Source organism: Neophocaena asiaeorientalis, unplaced genomic scaffold (assembly GCF_003031525.2).
Source record: "Neophocaena asiaeorientalis asiaeorientalis breed wild unplaced genomic scaffold, Neophocaena_asiaeorientalis_V1.1 scaffold119, whole genome shotgun sequence".
Taxonomy (NCBI): domain Eukaryota; kingdom Metazoa; phylum Chordata; class Mammalia; order Artiodactyla; family Phocoenidae; genus Neophocaena; species Neophocaena asiaeorientalis.
In genome coordinates this window covers 1,195,676-1,215,534 of record NW_020175821.1, presented here as the reverse complement: position 1 = coordinate 1,215,534, position 19,859 = coordinate 1,195,676, and the positions used below count along the sequence as shown (strand labels likewise).

The 19,859-nt window shown below is 36.0% G+C and overlaps 1 protein-coding gene and 1 pseudogene across 4 annotated transcripts in view; both read right to left on the bottom strand.

The window, feature by feature from the left end:
- Positions 1-19,859, bottom strand: part of UBR1 (ubiquitin protein ligase E3 component n-recognin 1) — a 159,061-nt gene that overhangs the window by 33,409 nt on the left and 105,793 nt on the right. For all 4 annotated transcript variants that reach the window (XM_024732407.1, XM_024732408.1, XM_024732409.1 and 1 more), the window contains 8 exons: positions 18,479-18,565; positions 17,125-17,306; positions 12,901-13,106; positions 11,191-11,284; positions 10,273-10,422; positions 7,347-7,444; positions 3,905-3,998; positions 2,506-2,654 (listed from right to left, as the gene is read on the bottom strand). In XM_024732407.1, the coding sequence (XP_024588175.1) occupies positions 2,506-2,654; positions 3,905-3,998; positions 7,347-7,444; positions 10,273-10,422; positions 11,191-11,284; positions 12,901-13,106; positions 17,125-17,306; positions 18,479-18,565 (1,060 nt within the window). The remainder of the gene's footprint in view (positions 1-2,505; positions 2,655-3,904; positions 3,999-7,346; positions 7,445-10,272; positions 10,423-11,190; positions 11,285-12,900; positions 13,107-17,124; positions 17,307-18,478; positions 18,566-19,859) is intronic.
- Positions 19,163-19,572, bottom strand: LOC112391258 (60S ribosomal protein L32 pseudogene; annotated as a pseudogene).

Sequence of the window (19,859 nt, the reverse complement as noted above, 5' to 3'; positions counted from 1 at the left end):
AAGTATCACCATGTTTAATTCTAAATGTAACCTCAATTTGCTGGTAGTTTTTTTTACCATTAGATACCAGATGTTTAACTGAATATTATATATTGTGTTACAAAAGTCACTTGAGCAAGTATAAAACCTATTAATATATCTTTTCAGTTCAGTACTGATTTTATATTTGTAAATTTTATATTAAAATGAGTATCACATGATTTATATATACATTTTTAAAATTTGGAGGATGTGTGGATCATATAACCACCCTATTGGTTTTGAAACAATTCCTGAACTGACATTTTATGGACTTTGGAATTAGTCATTAAGCAAAACTTTGTTATTTCCTGGGTATTGCTTGGGAAGAAGTTTTGTTAAATAATCTGAGCGAGGAAGTACTAAATTCTTCAGAGATTAGTGCCTTTATCTCAGAAGGGCACCCTCTTGTTATGCGGCATAAGATATCTTACTCACAAAGTGATCGATTGACAATATTTGTCCTCTTCTTCCATTCTCTTTGTCAGACCCTCTGTTTTGATTCCTCAACTATTTTTCATAACTGTGCCAACACATCCTGTATATGTCTCTCCACACCCACAGGGAGTGAGATAAGTTAGCTGTTTATGCACTAGGAATAAAGTACAGCATTATATCCACTGCATGGAAAAAGCCCTAGAGTGAAAACTATGTAACACTCTATTAATCAAATAGATTCAAATTACTATGTTACAGAAACACATATGAAGACTCAGTCCTATTCTCCAATGAATTTCTCATATACTCTATAACTGTCACTTTTTAAAATGTTCAATGCCTAAATATAAATTTCCAATTCCTAATGCTTGTGTTCCCAAAATAGTAAAGTGTAAAAGTACCTTCATTGGAAATCTGAAGATATTTAGTAGATTATGACTCCAAAAGAATGCTTTACATTTCATATCATATTGTTCAGATTCTATTTAAACCTCATCTTTTCTTTTTCTCATTTTATTTAATCACAGTAAATATAAACCTGTGTATTTATTTTTTACCCACAATTTAAGTCTGACAGGTTTGGAAATAACTTCTAAAATCCGTTCACAGAGACTGATGCTGATGTTCAGGAAGGCTCTGTGAAAGAAGTGGCTTTGGACTTCCCTGGTGGCGCAGTAGTTAAGAATCTGCCTGCCAGTGCAGGGGACATGGGTTTGAGCCCTGGTAGATCCTACATGCTGCAGAGCAACTAAGCCCGAGCGCCACAACTACTGAGCCTGCGCTCTAGAGACCACGAGCCACAACTACTGAAGCCCACACACCTAGAGCCCGTGCTCCACAAGAGAAGCCACTGCAATGAGAAGCCCGTGCACCGCAACGAAGAGTAGCACCCTCTCTCTGCAACTAGAGAAAGGCCTGTGTGCAGCAACGAAGACCCAACGCAGCCAAAAATAAAATATAAATAAATAAATTTATTTTAAAAAAAGTGGCTTCATGTTAGTTACTTCAAATCATGAAATAGTGCCTTATTACAAAACTATATTTAAATGAAGAAAATGTGGTAGAACCATTAAAAACAACTACCAGAAAAACTGGAAAATGAGTCTGAAACTGGCTTGGATAAAGATGACATGAAAGAATTACAGTTCTTAACTCTTTTTCATGTAGTACTCTATCTTGTGACTATCATGAGCAAATACATTAATTTAAAAATCTAAGCAATTCTTCACTGCTTCACTACCCCTGTCTTTAATGAGATATATAACACTGTTTAAGTTTAAGGTATACAACAGGGGTCCCCAACCCCCAGGTTGTGGACCGATATCAGTCAGGGGCCTGGTAGGAACCGGGCTGCACAGAAGGAGGTGAGCAGCGAGTGAGCTAAGCTTCATCTGCTGCTCCCCATCGCCTGCATTACCACCTGAACCACTCTCCCACGCCCAGGCCACCAGTCCGCAGAAGAACTGTCTTCCATGAAACTGGTCCCTGGTGCCAAAAAGGTTGGGGACCGCTGGTGCACAACATGTTGATTTGATAGCTACACTCTTCTCTAAGAAGCTTTCAACATGGCAGAGAATTTGACAGTGGGCTTCCCTTTAGACTTGGTAGGTTTCTTGCTGCTAATCTGTCTCTCCTGACCACCTCAGTCTTCCTTTCTCTTTCCTGGTAATTTTTTAGATGACTTTAGTTTACCTTTCTTTTTATCTCAAAGTGTAAAAGAAATAAAAATACTGGACATTTCTGGGTTGATTCTTCTTCCTTTGTTTTTCTCTGATCTTCCAGTGTTGTAACTCTGCCACCTTTCGAATATAGCTTGCTTCATGCTGTCCCTTTCAAGTATTTTTAGTTTATATGCTCATTTTTGTAGTTAAAAGAGATTAATACAAAATATTCTAAGGCTAAATGGCATCATGTCACCTAATCTACTGATATACTAAGAGGCCTTAAACAAGTCAAAGTATTCCAGGCCATCAGGGAAAAAAAGGAATTTTGGTCAATCAATGTTAATTCTGTTTCTATAAAGCTCCAAACTAGTTTTATAGGCTTTACCAATTGCCTGGATAGTGAAAGCACATGTGCTCCAGGTCATCATGGGGATTCGAGGATCCGTTTCATCAGGAGGCACTTTCAATCCAATTCTATAAATTGTTGTGGCAAAGAGAAGGACCATTTCCTTGATGCTATTAGAATATTTTATCCTAAAAATGAAACAAGAAAAATTTATATTGATATAATGGTCTAGTAAAAGGGGCTACCTATTGAGAAGTCCAATTAAGTACCAAAGCAAGAATTTAACTCCTTTTGACAAAGTAAACTACCCTTTGTCAAATTAGATACAAGAGCTGAAGAAGATTTATTCCTTAAGAAAAAATGGGAAAAGCAGAACTGTAACTCCTACAGGTAGAAAAATGTCTCTGACAAAATGGTAATGACCCAGATAACTTCTTATAAAAGATGCAGTAAATGTTCACAGCAGAAAGGGTCCAGGTCCAAATTAAGGAACAGATTGGAGAGAGGATTAAAACTCAGAGGAGAGCTTCCCTGGTGGCGCTAGTGGTTGAGAGTCCGCCTGCCGATGCAGCGGACGCGGGCTCGTGTCCCAGTCCGGGAAGATCCCACGTGCCACGGAGAGGCTGAGCTTGCGCGTCCGGAGCCTGTGCTCCGCAGCGGGAGAGGCCGCAACGGTGAGAGGCCCGCGTACCACAAAAAAACAAACAACTCAGAGGAAACAGATCTGACATAAGTTTTAGTGTATGGATAAGGGACCAAGAAGTACTTCTGCGCTGATAGGGGTGTGTGTATGTCTGTGTGTGTATATAATAATATATGTACTAGCAATGATTATTTCTGGTTTCCTGAACTTCTATTTGTTGCAAGTAACAAATATTTTCAGTAGCAATGGGATGCATAATGTAAACAAGGATCACAACTAGAAAAATGTACCTCAGATAATATTCATTAACTAGTAATATCTGATTTGGATATATTATATTTTTCAAAGTGCCTTCACATAAATATCTTTCCATTAACGTTATGAGGTAAGTTAGAAGACCACTGTCTCAATCTTACAAACAAGAAAATGAATTGTGGTAGGGCTGGAGTGACCTGAGACTTTTCAGAAGTCACAGAGCAAGTCAGATGTGATTTTAACTTAAGTCTCTTAAATTCTGTTCTTCTTGTAGGTTGGACTATATAAAAATAGTATTTTTGTTGGTCAAAAACAGTTAATTATAGGCATGGTTCACCCTAATACATATTAAATACATATTACTCTAATATCTCAAACCACTTAATTTCATTAGTACAAATAAAACTCTAGGGAGAAAGCAACAAGATAAAAATGGGATAAAGAAAACAATTTTACAAATAAAGCAAGAAGGAAGGAAAGAACTGTTCTTCACTCTTATTTTCACAACCACTTACAAACTTCTCTTGTTTAGATACTTACGAAGACTGAACTCCAAAACTCAGAATAGAATGGAACTCAAAAGTGGAATCACCCATTCCTTGATCAAACAAGACTGGAATTGTTGGCTTTTCTCCTTACAAATTAAAAGGAAAAAGAAAGAAAAATCACAGGAGTTTAGCCTGACACACACTTTTCTAGCTTTTGTAAATTATATATGATCATTTTAGAAAACTTAGAAAATGTTAATAAGCAATAAATAATCATTCACAATTTCTCCACCTAGATAACTAGATGGCATTAGGGTGATATTCTTCTGTTCTCCATATAAATGTTACACGTGTAGATTTTTTTTAAAAAGGACAACATCTCTAGTACTGTTCTGTATCTTGTTTTTTCACTAACAGATCATAAATGTCTTCCACATCAGTAACTGACCCTCTATATTTCTATTTTTAACAAATGCATAGTATTCTATTAGTAAGGCAGCATGCGTTAGTGAATAAGAACAAGGATCTGGAGCCAAGCTGCCTGGGTATGAATCCTAGCTCTGCCAGTGACTGTTACTAAGACCTTGGGTAAATACTAAACCTCTTTGTGGCTCCATTTCCTTATCAAATTAGAATTGTTATTCCCGTATGTGAAATGACTTGTTTTCTTCTGGTGGCTCTTGAGATTCTTTTCTTCATCTGTGGTTTTCAGCAGTTTGGGTATGACCTATCTAGGTATGTTTTTAAGTTTGAAGTTCACTGAGCTTCTTAAACCTATAAATTTAAGTCTTTCTCTAAGTTTGGAAAGTTTCCAGCTATTATTTCTTCACTATTTTTTCTGTACCATCCTTTTTCTTTTCAGGACTTCAATGACACAAATGTTGGGCTAAAGGGAAGAAAAAAATGTTCCATATGTCCCTAAGGATACTGCATCACTTTTCTGCATCACTTTTCTGTCCATTCTTCATTGTGTAATTTCCCCTGATCTAATTTCAAATTCACTGACTCTTATCTCACCGTCTCCATTCTACTACTGAGCCCATTCAGTTAAAACTGTATTCTTTTTTTCTAAAAGATTTAATTAATTAATTAATTAATTTTGGGGCTGCGCTGGGTCTTCCGTTGCTGTGCGTGGGCTTTCTCTAGTTGTTGCGAGCGGGGGTTACTCTTCATTCTGGTGCGAGGGCTTCTCATTAAGGTGGCTTCTCTTGTTGCGGAGCACAGGCTCTAGGTGCGCAGGCTTCAGTAGTTGCAGCACATGGGCTCAGTAGTTGTGGCGTGCTGGCTTCAGTAGCTGTGGCTCATGGGCTCTAGGTGCGCAGGCTTCAGTAGTTGTGGTGCACGGGCTTAGCTGCTCTGTAGCATGTGGGATCTTCCCAGACCAGGGCTCGAACCCATGTCCCCTGCATTGGCAGGCGGATTCTTAACCACTGTGCCACCAGGGAAGCCCCCATTCAGTTAATTTTTTAATTCATATAGTATTTTTTCAATTTTGTTATCTCCATTTGGTTCTTTTTTTATAGTTTCTATTTTTTCCTGATGAGAACTCCTATTTTTCCATTCACTTCACGAGTGTTCACCTTTATTTCATGTTTCATGACTATAAAGCTGCTTTATACTTTTTGTCTGAAAAGTTCAACACTAAAACATCTCAGGATTGGCAGTTGGTTGACTGTTTTTTTCCTTGAGAGTTGGTCAGATTCTCCTGGTTCTCTGTACCTTCAGTAATTCTGGATTGTGTCTTGGATACTTTGAACATTACATTGTGAATATATTTGAACATTACTGGTCCACATTAACATTCTCTGGAAAAATGTACCTTTTTTGTTGTTGTTCTAGTAGGCAATCAACCCAACCCAAATCAGGTTCAACAAGTTCTGTCTCACTCCCTGTAAGTGGTGGTTCCAATGTTAGTTTTCAGAGCCTTTGCTATGCTGTTTGGGTCTGCCAGTATATGTACTACTCAGGGCTTAGTCTGGAACTTGACTGGTGGTTTAATGCAGCTTCAGTCTCAAAGCTGTTGCTATGCTTCTTTGGGTCTGTTCCACACACGTGCAGCTTGGAGCTGAGCTCAGGACTTGTGTTTGTCTCAAAAGTAGGAGATTCCCGTCTACAGCTCTCTCCTCTCTGGGATTCCCCCTATACTCTCTAGCTCCAAGGGGCCCTTTTTCCCAGTTCCTCTGGTCAAAATGACCAATTTCTCTCAGTTTTAGTCCCCTGTGCTGACTGGGGCTAACCTTGCGGTGAAGCTGTGAGGCAAAGAAAAAAATAATGAGGATTCACCCAGAATTTTTTGGAATATAGTGGTCCCATTTCTCCCAGATCTTTTGGCCAGTAAGACTGGTTTTCTCTTGGGATTTTAGATATTTATGTGGCCACCATGGCAGTGCAGTTCCATGACTGGAGCTGGCCTTGGGAGAGCCAAAAGAGAGGGAAAAAAACACAACAAGTGGCATGGACATATATACACTACCAAATGTAAAACTGATAGCTAGTGGGAAGCAGCTGCATAGCACAGGGAGATCAGCTCGGTGCTTTGTGACCACCTAGAGGGGTGGGATAGGGAGGGTGGGAGGGAGGGAGATGCAAGAGGGAAGAGATATGGGGATATATATGTATGTATAACTGATTCACTTTGTTATAAAGCAGAAACTAACACACCATTGTAAAGCAATTATACTCCAATAAAGATGCGAAAAAAAAAAAAGAATTCCCTTTACACTCTCCAGCTCTGAGGGGCTTCTTTTCCAGTCCTCTGGCCAGAAAGATGGCATCTCTCCTGGATTTTTTACTGTTCATGTCCACTGCATAGTTCTGTGACTCAGGCTACCCTGGGGTCAAAACTGGGAAATAAAGGAGGAACAAAAAAAACCCAGGAAACTCACTGCCTGTACTAAACATTCCTCAGATTTTTACTTCCACCCCAATCTGCCTGCCATTGTTTACTTCTCTGAGTCTTTAGGTAGTCTTATCTCTCAACTGTGAAGAATATATAAATGGGGTAATAATTTCCAAATGTTTGTTGTTATTAATATTAATTACAACATATTAACAGTATTAATAATAGTTAACACTTATATAGTATTTACTATGTACCATGCACTGTTCTACTTTATGTAGGATAACTCAATCCTTCAATCAATGAGATAGGTACTATTATCATTCCCACTTTGCAAATAAGAAAGCTGAGGCACAGAGAGGTTAAGTAACTTGTCCAAGATCACACAGATAGTAAGTGATAGATCTAAGACTTAAATCCAAGCATTGTGACTCCAGATTAATTACTGTCCATACTGCCTCATAGTATGAAAAATTATTAAATTGAGTAAAGTGATTTAAGCCAAACTTAGCCTTGGCCTAAAAAAACCTATTTCCTAATATTTAACAAATCTGTATGTACAAACCATATTTTAGAGCAATAAGTACTTTCAAAAAAATAAAGATTCTGACACTTAAATCTCACACAGCTAAATATAAAATAATTTTAAGCAAACCTTTAGCATGTTTCATATTATAACCTGTTATTCTGGCCAGAACAGTCTGTATCCATCGTGCCAGGGTCAAAAGTTGAGCAAGAGCTTCTGTATTCTCACTGAAAAATGATATTTAAAAATTATTAAAGCCATTGGCACAAAGTCAAACTGAAAAGCTGAATTTGTAGGGTCTTTCCATGGATAAATGGCTGTATGAAAAAGTCAAACTCCTCCAGATTAGCTTCCTAGGTCATAGAAACACTGGTGCCTAAAAATGTAGTTTTGGGAGGGAAGAAAAATTTTAAAGTACAAAGAACAAGATACCACCCATACACCCATCACCTGGAAGTAAATGTCAGTAAATGAAATCACCATTCTAGCTGCTCAAGTCAAAAACTAGGTATCACCACTGATATATTTGATTCCTTCACACACCACGTTCTAATCTATCAGCTAGTCTTGCAGGTTTCATCTTCTAAATGTATTCCAAGTTAATCACTTCTTTCTATCTCCATCATTACTACCCTAATCCAAGTTACACTATCCATCACCTGGACTACTTCAATAGACTGTTCTTCCTGCTTCCACAGCAGTGCTTCTTTATTATCTATACATTCATCACACAACCGCCAGCAAGATCTTTTAAAAATGTAAATCAGATCGTATCACTTCCCTATCCAAAACATTCCAATGGTTTTCCATCACACATAAAATACAGTTCTAACTTCAAATCTTAGCTCATAAGCCCTTTTAGGATCTGGTTCCTTGCTTGCTCCATTCCAAGCGTACTGCCTTCTTCCTGCGCCTTGAACCTGCTGCCTTCTTGCTTCACCTTCAACATGCTGATGTGCTCCTACTTCAGGGTCTTTGCTCTTGATATTGCCTGTTCTTAGAATTCTCTTCTCTCAGAGAGTAGCACTGCTTGTCCTTCACTTCATTCAGGTCTCTATCCAAATGTCACCGTCTCAGAGAGGAGCTCCCTGCCAACTCAATCTGTAGAGAACCTCATGCACTGGTCTGTCTCTAGCCCAAAACTGCCAATTTAGTTTTTCTCTGTATTTCTCACTACTCAATACTCTGTATTTTTATGTTTACCATTGGTCTCTCCTCTCTGTAATATAAATTCCGAAAGGGCAGGGGTTTGACCCAAACTGCTATTAACAACCAAGGGGGACCAGATACAGTGCTATTAAAAAGGACTATAAAGTAGAGATTTGCTTACTGAAAGGACAGCTTTAAGTGAAGTTAAAATATACAATGAACTGTGCCAAAATTCACATCTCTGGGCACAAATTTGATCTAAGAATTTTTTCAGTTCTCAGAAATGAAAGTGTACTCTGATTTGTTATGACCAATTTTCTTTAAAAATGCTAGCGTATTATTAGTTTTGATAAAGTTTTTTATATGCTCTTAACTTTAGTATCTTAGGTTATACTCATGTTGATTTTCTAACAAAAGAGGCAAATATATTCCAACTATACAGGTAAGTTCAAATGCCTAATAAAAATGTTATGTATAATCATGTATTTCAGATCCTAAGTAACAAAATTGCTACTACAGACTAAAAGTGTCACAGGGTTTGAAGAGACCTAGTTGTAAGGATCAGTCTAACTTTAGAAAGGACTGCCCTGAAGCATCCTATTCTTAAAGATATCAAGGAGGACTTCCCTGATGGCATAGTGGTTAAGAATCCACCTGCCAATGCAGGGGACACGGTCTGAGCCCTGGTCTGGGAAGATCCCACATGCTGCAGAGCAACTAAGCCTGTGAGCCACAACTACTGAGCCCGCACTCTAGAGCCCGTAAACCACAACTACTGAGCCCACGCATTGCAACTACTGAAGCCTGCATGCCTAGAGCCCGTGCCTGGCAACAAGAGAAGCTACCACAAAGAGAAGCCCGCACACCACAACGAAGAGTAAGTAGCCCCCGTTCACCACAACTAGAGAAAGCCCATGTGCAGCAACAAAGACCCAACACAGCCAAAAAATAAATAAAACTAAAATAAATAAATAAATAAATAAAAGATAAATCTTTGTGATGTCACCTTCTTCCTAAAAGATGACATTCTATGTCCCAATACACTAAATAGAAAACAATTCAAAATTACGTTTTCTAATGACATGGAATAGTAGAGACAGAGCAACTACTTACTGACGCTGATTGCCAAACCTATCACCTTTGAACTCTTATGCTGTGAAAACATGTTAAAAGTGTTTTATCAATAAAATCATTTTCTTTAGAAAAACTTAGGTCTATCACTACAAAGTCACTGAGTTAAAAAAAACTGAAATAATAATAATAATAAATAGTACTGTTATCATCATGTAGAATAGTGAGAATACAGAAATATACAATTACATGTTCTAGTTGTCATAAAAAAACTAATAAATCTGCTATTAAATTCTATTCACAGATGGCCAGAATATAAAAGTTTAAAAATTTATTCTAAACACTAAAAAACTATCCATAGATGAACCTATCGTTTTTATTTACCTTTATAGTTAACCTTTTGTCCATGTCTCTACAACTACAGCATTTGGATCTTCAGAAAAATAGAATAGAAATAATAATACAAAGACCTGCAGAGCAACCAAACTCCTAATAGCAACTCTAATGCTGGCAAAGGACTATAAGAAAGGAATGGATTTTTTTTGCAACTTTCTTCCTTCTGTGAGTGCTATGACGGAGATCAAAGTTCTATTACTTTAATGGCTGTTGGAAGACAGATGCAAAACATGTAGACTTGAGTAAATGAATGTTCCAGTTCCTTTAGAAACCAAAAACTGGGGCTTTTATCATATTTTTAAAGTCAAATACAAGTTATAAAATGAAAAAGTATTAATTAAATAGCAAAAAAGGAACTAGTAATCTAATTAAAACAGTCACAACAAAAGGATTAAAGACAACTTAAAAAAAATTAACCAAAACATAAATTAAAATATACCTGCTTATCCTTTGAGGTTGCAAAGGAATAATGGGGATCACAGTATTGCACAGAGACTTGCAAAGAGGGCAAAGATATTCTCCACTCTCTAAGTCAAAAAGGTCAACATGAATGCGTTGCTGAGAGCTCAGCTGTACAGCTTCAAAATACCTGCAAAATTCCAAGACATAGGTCCATTCAAAACTACACATGTATCTTTGCTCTAATCCAACTGAAAAAAATCTGGAATTTTTGCCTCAATAAACATCTTTAGAATCTACATGCAAAAATACACAAATTATAATTATAGAAGAAATAGGATGCCCATTCTTTTGGGGGCAAACTGGAGGACACATCAGGGCAGAAACAAATTTAAAATAGTTTTACTGAATTATAACTTGTCTCCTGCCTCAACAGCATGGAGATACAATACAGATACTACCTCCCTCAGTTTCCAATGACCAACTGAAGTAGTAAGGGCTATTACAGGAAAATTATGTATTTTAATCTGATGCCAAAAAGGTAAACCCTACACAAAATATTTCGCAGGAATTATATTTCTGAACTTTTGTCTCTTCCAGATATACAACTAGAACTTCACGTCCCCTATTCTATCTCAAAGGTACTTTTCCCTCTATGTTTTGAGGGGAATGAGATTTTTATAAAGATTATTACTTCTTTTATACAAATACTGATCAAAAGAGACTAATTAGCTTGTGCAAAGCAAGTACAGTGAAAATTTTAAGTTGATAACTTTACACACCAATTTCTAAGGATGATACTATAATGAGTATCATGCAAACAAAATCAGTAATTAAAACTGCTTCAATTATTCAAATAAGAAAAAAAGAAGACACGAGAAAACATGCCTTTTTGTGGCCTTTAGAGAACTTCAATATTCCTAGCTTCTTTCAAGAACATGTCAGAAGGACAACTTACTTCTGCCAGCACACTGCATGCATTACATGACCACAGCTTCCTGTGTAAGTTCCATATGCCAAGTCTGAATCCATGAAAAGTGGGTCCACGGTTTCTGATACAGAAAGACAAAAATATGAGGTATGTATTCATCTGCCCCACAATCATAAAAAGAAACCAAACAAAAAAAGAGGTTATCAGGTCTAAAATTCTAATCATAAACTTTCTTAGGAATGTCCAATAAAAGTGTCACAATATCATGGCAGTAGTATATATATTCTTAAGAGTAAGTAAAAAGAGGAAAATATAAAGCTAGACTTCCAGGTGTGATTAGTATGGATTGATGACAACTTCTATTTTTTTTTTTTTTTTTTTTTTTGCGGTACGCGGGCCTCTCACTGTTGTGGCCTCTCCTGTTGCGGAGCACAGGCTCCGGATGTGCAGGCTCAGCGGCCATGGCTCACAGGCCCAGCCGCTCTGCGGCATGTGGGATGTTCCCGGACCGGGGCACGAACCCGTGTCCCCTGCATCGGCAGGTGGACTCTCAACCACTGTGCCACCAGGGAAGCCAACAACTTCTATTCTTGATGTACATTTTATTTTAACATTAGGCTTTAAGTTGCATTATCTTGGTTGTTGAAGCGATTTTCTATGATTCAAGCACAGTTTACTTTTGTATTTTAAAAGTGATTTGACTGGGTAACTTTAAGGGATATTTAGAGGCAATATAATCTACTGGCTAAGAGCACAGACTATGGGGTTCAAAATCTGATTTCACCATTTATAATTTGTGGCTTCTGACAAGTTAATTAATTTCTCTGTGCCTCAGTTTCTTCATCTATAAATGGAGCCAATACTGGTACCTAAATCACAGGGCTGTTATGAAGATTAAGTGAGTACATACACATAAAGCACTTAACCAGTGCCTGGCACATGGTGAGTATTCATTAGATGTTAACCTTTTTTATCATTATTATTATTCCAAGGGTATTTAAAAAATAAAGCAGCTAACTCCTGATGTGATATAAGAATTACAACATATTACATAATAAGTACTCCAGCCAAGAAAATGTTTAACAAGAACCTAACCACATGGCAACAACCAGACAAATCCACAATGTAAGACACTGTACAGGAAAACTGCCCTGCATTCTTCAAAACACTTGTCATGAAAAACAAAAAAAAAAGGCAAGTGACTATTCTAGATTAAAACAGACATAAAATAAGCAACATAGGAAATATGTCTGAATCCTAAATGGAAAAAAAAGTCTAGCTAAAAAAAGACATTTTGAGGGCAGTTGGGGAAATTCAAATATGGATTTTATATTAGATGATATTACTGAATTAGTAATTTTCTTAAATGTTATACTGGTATGCTAGATATATAACAGATTATCTTTAGTTTTAGAAAATGCATGTGGAAATATTTAGGGAATATTTAGGGAAATGTCATGAATTCCTACTTTCAAATGGTTCAGCAAAAAGAAATGGAGATAGATAGAAAGAGACAGAATGAGCAACGTGGCCATGTGTTAACCAAAATTTTAAAAAACAAAGGAGCCAAAATGGCATGTAAAAATCTAGCGTCCATTTTATAAATGGGTAAAATGTGATCTGACCAAATAAGGCTAAATACAATCTCACTCCCAAACTTCTTTCAGATAGTATTTTTTCTAATTACACAAGTATGAAAAGAAATGCTCAAAAAGACATTTATTAAACAATACATACCCCCTGAGAGTTCTATGGGTTTTCCCCTGTGCTGGGTTAAGGCGGTGGATTTCTGGACACAGGCCGATAATACCATGGCATTATTTTCTAGCTTCACCTCTTGTTCTTCTTGGCAGAGGATGCATGTCAGCACCTCCTTTTCAGTAACAGACGGACCCCGTTTAGGACCCAAAGCAATTTTACAGTAGTCACTGACTGCTGGGGTGCTAGCAAGAGAAACGACCAGAAATGAGGACACATGTTTTGGTCACTTGTCTTTATATTTTGGTAGATTTTAAGTAACTTTAGGGCAAGAACTTTAAGAATAAAACAAATAAAATAAAAATTATATTTAGCAATATTAGCTTAAAATCTTCCCCCTTGATTTTTCTGACTTTTATCAGTTAATTTGCTTACTAGAAAATACATTCTGTGTTGATAAGTGCAAAAAGAGAAAAAGCAGATTACAAAGTAGAATGCATATTATAATTATAGTTAACTTACTGTACCAAGAAGCTGTGAATCTGTTTTTTCTGATTATAAAAGTAATACATACTTATTAAGAAATTTTGGAAAGTCTAGAAAAATATAAAGAAAAAAATAAAAAGCATCATACTCTCACAACCTAGAAATAATGACTTGTACATGTCCTTCCAGTCTGCTTTCTATTTATAACATTTTTACATAATTAAGATCACATTACATATACGGTTTGTGTCCTGCTTTATTCACTTATATCTTAGCTGTTTTCTCATGTCACGAAATTTGCTTCAGAAACATTATTTTTAAATGGCTGCACAGTACTCTCACTATATGTGCCATAATGGTTTTATCCATTCCCTCTTATTAGGCATTGAAGTTTCTGTTCTACTTTGGTAGCTATTAAAATTTAAAATATACATCTTAATGATTTAGCAATTCATAAGATGTATTCAATGTGTACAATAATAAATAAGAGCAAATACTTACAAAGCACTAATTGTAATGTGAGGCACTGTTTCAAATACTTTATGTTACCTCATTTAATCCTTCCAACAGTCCTATAAGGCAGGTACTATTATTATCTCTATTTTTCAGATGAAGAATCTGAGGCCTAGAGATGGTAAGAGACTTATCTAATGATTCATCTAGGAAGTAACCGGGCCAGGATTTCACCCAGATGATCTGACTTCACAGGCCATGCCGTGTAATACTGCCTCGCTATCCATGCAAGAAGCTCTCTGAGATATCATATATCATCCAACAAACTGGAAATAACTTAAATGGTTATCATCAGTATACATGAAATTACATAATACAGAATAGTATGAAGTTTTTAAAAGGTGGGTCTCAGCTAGGTGTGGTACTTACTACTTTTTAGGAGGGGTTCAGCAACATGTGAGTAAAGTTAACTTTTTGGTTATCATAAGGACTAGGGGGCACTACTGCACTTCAGTGGATAAAGGGCCAGAGATGCTAAATGCCCTGCAATTCATTAGGCGTAAGAACTGCTGTCCAAATGCCAAGAATGAGGAATGCTAAGCTTGGTTTTTTCGGGTTTTTTATTATTTTATTTATTTATTTGGCCGCCCTGGGTCTTAGTTGCAGCATCCAGGCTCTTAGTTGCAGCATGCAGGATCTAGTTCCCTGACCAGGGATTGAACCCAGGCCCCCTTATTGTGAGCACGTTGTCTTAACCACCGGACCACCAGGGAAGTCCCTGAGCTTGTTTTATATGTAAGAATATACATATACAGATTTCCAAGACATAATATTAAATGAAAATGGGAAACTGAAGAATGATACATGCATAATAACATTTATGCAAATAAAACAAAAGGCTGAATGACACTATATAATTCCTATGGTTACATATATTTGTATCTAATAGCACAGTAAAAATTCTTATAAGATATACATAAAACTTATAACCAGAGTATCTCTGAGGAAGGGCAGAAAGGGGTGCAGGATTTGGGCCAGTACTCAAATGGAACTTTAACTTTATCTCTAACATTTGATTTTTAGAAGGAAAATGTGTTAATATAACTGTAATTAAAATTTTAAATGTAATTTGTAAATGTAAATTTGTAAATGTAATGTAAATGAAAAATGTAATTACATTTAAAACATGTAAGAGAATATATTTGTGACTTTGGGATAGGAAAAGCCTTCTTAAACAAGATACAAAAAGTTAAAACTCGAAAAGACTGACAAATCTGTCTTTATCAACACTGAAAACTTTGCTATGGCTAAAATTTCATAATTAATGTTAAATAAACAGGAACAACATATGGGAAACATGAAACAAACTTTAATATCCATAATTTTAAAGGACTTCTAGAAATCAGTAAGATAAAAGTAAAGTATCCAATAGACATGGGCAAAGGATAATAAGAGGCAATTCTCAGAAGACAAAATTTAACAGGCTAGTGAATAATTATAAGAAAAGATGCTCAACGTAGTACTAACCAATCAGGGAATTTCAGGGCACAAATTTATAATTTTGATTATACCAAATATTTTCAAGTACTGATAATTTTAAGTATTGGTGAGAATGAAAGAAACAGGAACTCTTCATACACTGCTGGGAGTAGAAATTGGTGAAACTACTTTGGAGGGCAATGTGGCAGTATCTATTAAAATTTTAAATAATTATGACCCAGCCCTTTCATTTATTAGATTCCACCCTTGAGAAGTACTTATAGGGTTGTGCAAGGGGGAACATACAAAAATGTTCTGACACATTGTTTGTAATATGGGAAAATTGGGAAACAAGGGAAAAACAACTTAAATGTCCAAAATCTGATAAATAAAATATTATATATCCATACTATGGAATACTATGCAGCAGTCATAAAGAATGATGTAGAATCTATACTAAAGGTCTATCTGTATTGACATGAAAAGATTTAAAAGACACTGAATGAAAAAGCAACCCACAAAACAAAAAAGGATGGTAAAATTTTAAAAAGCCACTAAAACACACAAAACAAGACTCATTATTATTCACGTACACATGTTTACAAATGCATAGAAAGACACCTAGAACCATAGTTATTATCACAATGGTTATCTGTGGAGAAAGATCAGGAATGCAGAGGACGGTCAAAGGAGACTTACTGTGTTATGTGAATTGTTTTCAGTGAGAACACATACACAATTTTATGTGTACAATCAATCAGGCAATAAAAATATATTATGAAAGCACTAGGGCCATTAATTAATTCTGAGTACATTTCTGCTTACATCCTCTTGTTTGAATAAATATACAGTAGTCTCTTGTTCATTACTTTCTAAATGTTATATTGTTCATAGGTAATATCAAGAGGGTTGGGACTTCTGCTTGTTGTTTAAAGTTTTGTATTAGTTTCTAGTTTTATTACTGTTGTCATCCCAGGATAGTTTACCATCATAATTTTAATCTTTAAGATATAGAGTCAGTATTCTCTGTGGTTCTTTGTTAGCATACTCAGCTTCAGGATTACAGACATATTATGTAAAGTATAATGTTTACTGTTTACTGTTATTGCAGAAGCACAATTTCCTAAAAGTATCCACAACACACATTGTTTTAAGGAGCAGTGAAAGCTTGTTTTTAAAAATAAGCATAGAAGGGATTTTCAATATTTTAAATTGGAATGCTTTTCAAAGAACCATTATTTTGCCTCCTCCCTTTTCTCACTGTATCTAAATAACAGCCCACAAAACACTACTCTCAGAAAGTTAACAGATTTCCCCAAGAGCACAGCATAGTGTCATAGTCAGAAAACGAGGTTTACTAATTCCCATTCCAATGTGCTCTCCATGACTAAAACTATAGGCGTTGCCTTCTTCCTTTTTTAGAAAAAAGGAAAAATTAACATGGACCATCTTTTTCAAGTGAAGGGTTTTTTTTCAATCTGTAATAGCAGCAGTCATTTTTACCAGAACTCACAAAAATGATGTGGAATATATGAACTGATACATAAATGTGTACCTAAAGAAGTCCGCATGTACAAGATAACAGGAGCTGATTTCTATCTTTGCTGTTTCCATCGTCATGCCTTTTTGTGCATAAAGGTTCCCGACTAACTTCATTGTGCACTTGAACAGTTTATCAACATAAAATTACATCCAGTAAGAGGCTTCACTGTGCCCTTGCTAGCTTAAAAATAGTGTAATTTCTCTTACTTTGAAATACATTTTGAAAAAATATTATTTAAAGTGAATATGTAATTTTTCCTACAAGAAACTGGGTTGCTAATTTTTAGTTTTGCTTTATTTTACCTCTCTTCCTCCATAATGGAGTCTTCTTTCCCAGACATTTCTGACGTACTGTCATACATGAGTTTGTGAGTTTCAATAAAGTTCTTCTGTAAGGCGGACATCTGAGCCATGATCTTCTGGCGATGAAGCCTAGCAGCTTCAGCTTTTCTTTTTCGTTCTGCTTTTTCTTTATCATGAGTAATCTGGGTATTGAAAGACCAGAAAAATTAGGTAAGATCCATTGTGAAAATTTACATATACTGTTCAGTCAGGCAAAATTTCCTAGATTAAACTCAGATTCAATCTGATGAGTCAAAATTAACATACAGGCTCCATCACATCTTACAATAATTGTTCCATTGGTTACTTCAATAATTTAACTTATTAAAACATTTTTTTAACTTAAAATGCCAAGTATCTTAAATATCTAATAAACTGCTTTTTATATTCAATGCAGGTATATTAAGAAACAAAATTAAATGAAATAATAATTTTGAGGGCTTCCCTGGTGGCGCAGTGGTTGAGAGTCCACCTGCCAATGCAGGGGACACGGGTTCGTACCCCGGTCTGGGAAGATCCCACATGCCGCGGAGCGGCTGGGCCCGTGAGCCATGGCTGCTGAGCCTGCGCGTCTGGAGCCTGTGCTCCGCAACAGGAGAGGCCACAGCAGTGAGAGGCCCGCGTACCGCAAAAAAAAAAAAATAATAATAATAATAATTTTGAATCATTTGTCAATCATTTAACCACTGACATTTAATCAATTTAAAGACAACTTGATGTCTAACAGTTACTACTTAACACATTGCTAAGAATGAGAACTTTAACAACATTACTGAAATGCATTGGTGTCTTTTTATTTATTTTAACTTAAGTCCAGTGTTTTTCTTTTAGGAAAGATAGTTAATAACCACAAGTAATAATATTCTAATGATTTTGAGATTAGAATCATCAAAACCTGATTCGTTATATTATGGAAATTCATAACCTAAAGATTACTGTGTTTCATTAAATCTTAGATGCACCATAATCTTGTGTTCCACTAAGAATGCTGCTGATTAAATAATAAGGCATGGATTATAAGACATATTCCAATTTCAGACATTAAAATATTTCAAAAATTAATAAAATATGGTATTTTCAACAGCACTGCTCTGAACGTCAATTTCCTCTACTTTTGTGAAATATATGTATTATATTGGATAACTATGTATGTCAACTACCACTAATCCCTGTGGTACAGAAACACAATGAACAATAGTAGATATCTTATATACCTTACAATAAACAGGTTCCTTCTCACAAAAAGAAGCAGCTCCCTTATACCAGTAAAGTTCAAAGACAGAGATGAACGTCATCATCATTATAATGTTATTACCTCATCATTTTTAATAGATTCTGATCCTGATGTAGTTGCTACAATTAAACAAGATTTTTCTCTTAATCGCTTCACGGTGTCAAACATCTGTGAAAAACAGATGAAATGTTAAAAAAAGATATGGTTAGATTGATCAGGAACAGAAAAATTCACTCAACTGATTTTGTCATCATGTCTCCAAATGTCTTTGACTTAAACTTAAGCTATTTATATATATTTACACACACACACACACACACACACACACACAGAGAGAGAGAGAGAGAAATACCTGCAAATACATAATAAATAGCAATCCAGCTAAGAAGAAGGTTGGAGATAGCAAAAATCAGCTGAATCAGTCTGCAGGGGTGAGCATACCTCTGCTTTTGCTATGGAAATTTTTAAAAATAACATTTTTAGTGCAAAGACATATAAAGACAAAGATACAATATGGAAAGTGATACCTTTTCTTCCTGATGCCAGTCCCTCTCCCCAAAATCAACTAAATTAAAGATAATTAGTATTTCTTTTCAGGAAAAAAATCAGAATATATATTTCTTTATATTTACATATATTCTCATAAAAACCGATCCTACTACATACACTGTTTCCTACTTTCCTTTTTCACGTCATCATTTATCTTTAGAGGTGTTTGCAAAACAGCTTATACAGATCTATCTTACTCTTTTTTTTGTCTGAGTTTTATGGCTTTATTGACACAAATACAACGTGCACATGAGCTGTGTACTCATTTTCTTCACTGCACAACCTGGCACAAAGATTGGTGACTCTGGTGGCCAGCTGGGCTGCTCTCTCTACAATGGCTTTACAGTTCTTGGAGGAGACATTGTGAGCAGTCTCAGTAGAGTATGATTTGTTGCATAGCAGCACTTCAAGCTCCTCGATGTTGTGGACTAGGAACTTTCGGAAGCCACTGGGCAGCATGTGCTTTGTTTTCTTGTTGCTCCCATCAAGATCTGGCCCTTGAATCTTCTGAGCACCCTACTGTCAATACCTCTGGGTTTCTGCCAGTTACACTTAATTTTGACATACTGGTCTGACTGGTGCTAGATGAACTTCTTGGTCCTCTTTTTGACAATCTTGGGCTTCATGAGGGTAGCCACGATGCCAAGTAGGAGACGGCCGCCACCTCCGCAGGCAGTGCCAAGGAAGAGCTATCTCATTCTTTTTAACAATATGAAGATTTCAGAAATAGGAGAGCACATCCATAAAACTTGTAGTATTTATATTTTGAAAGAGCCTCAGTCTTATGTGGAAAAAACTCCCACAAGGAACTTAAAACAAAACTTTATATTAACCATTTGGATAAAGTATCTAATGTTTATAAGAACAGATATTTGTGATTTTTATATATTTTGGCAATGGACTTTGGTACTGT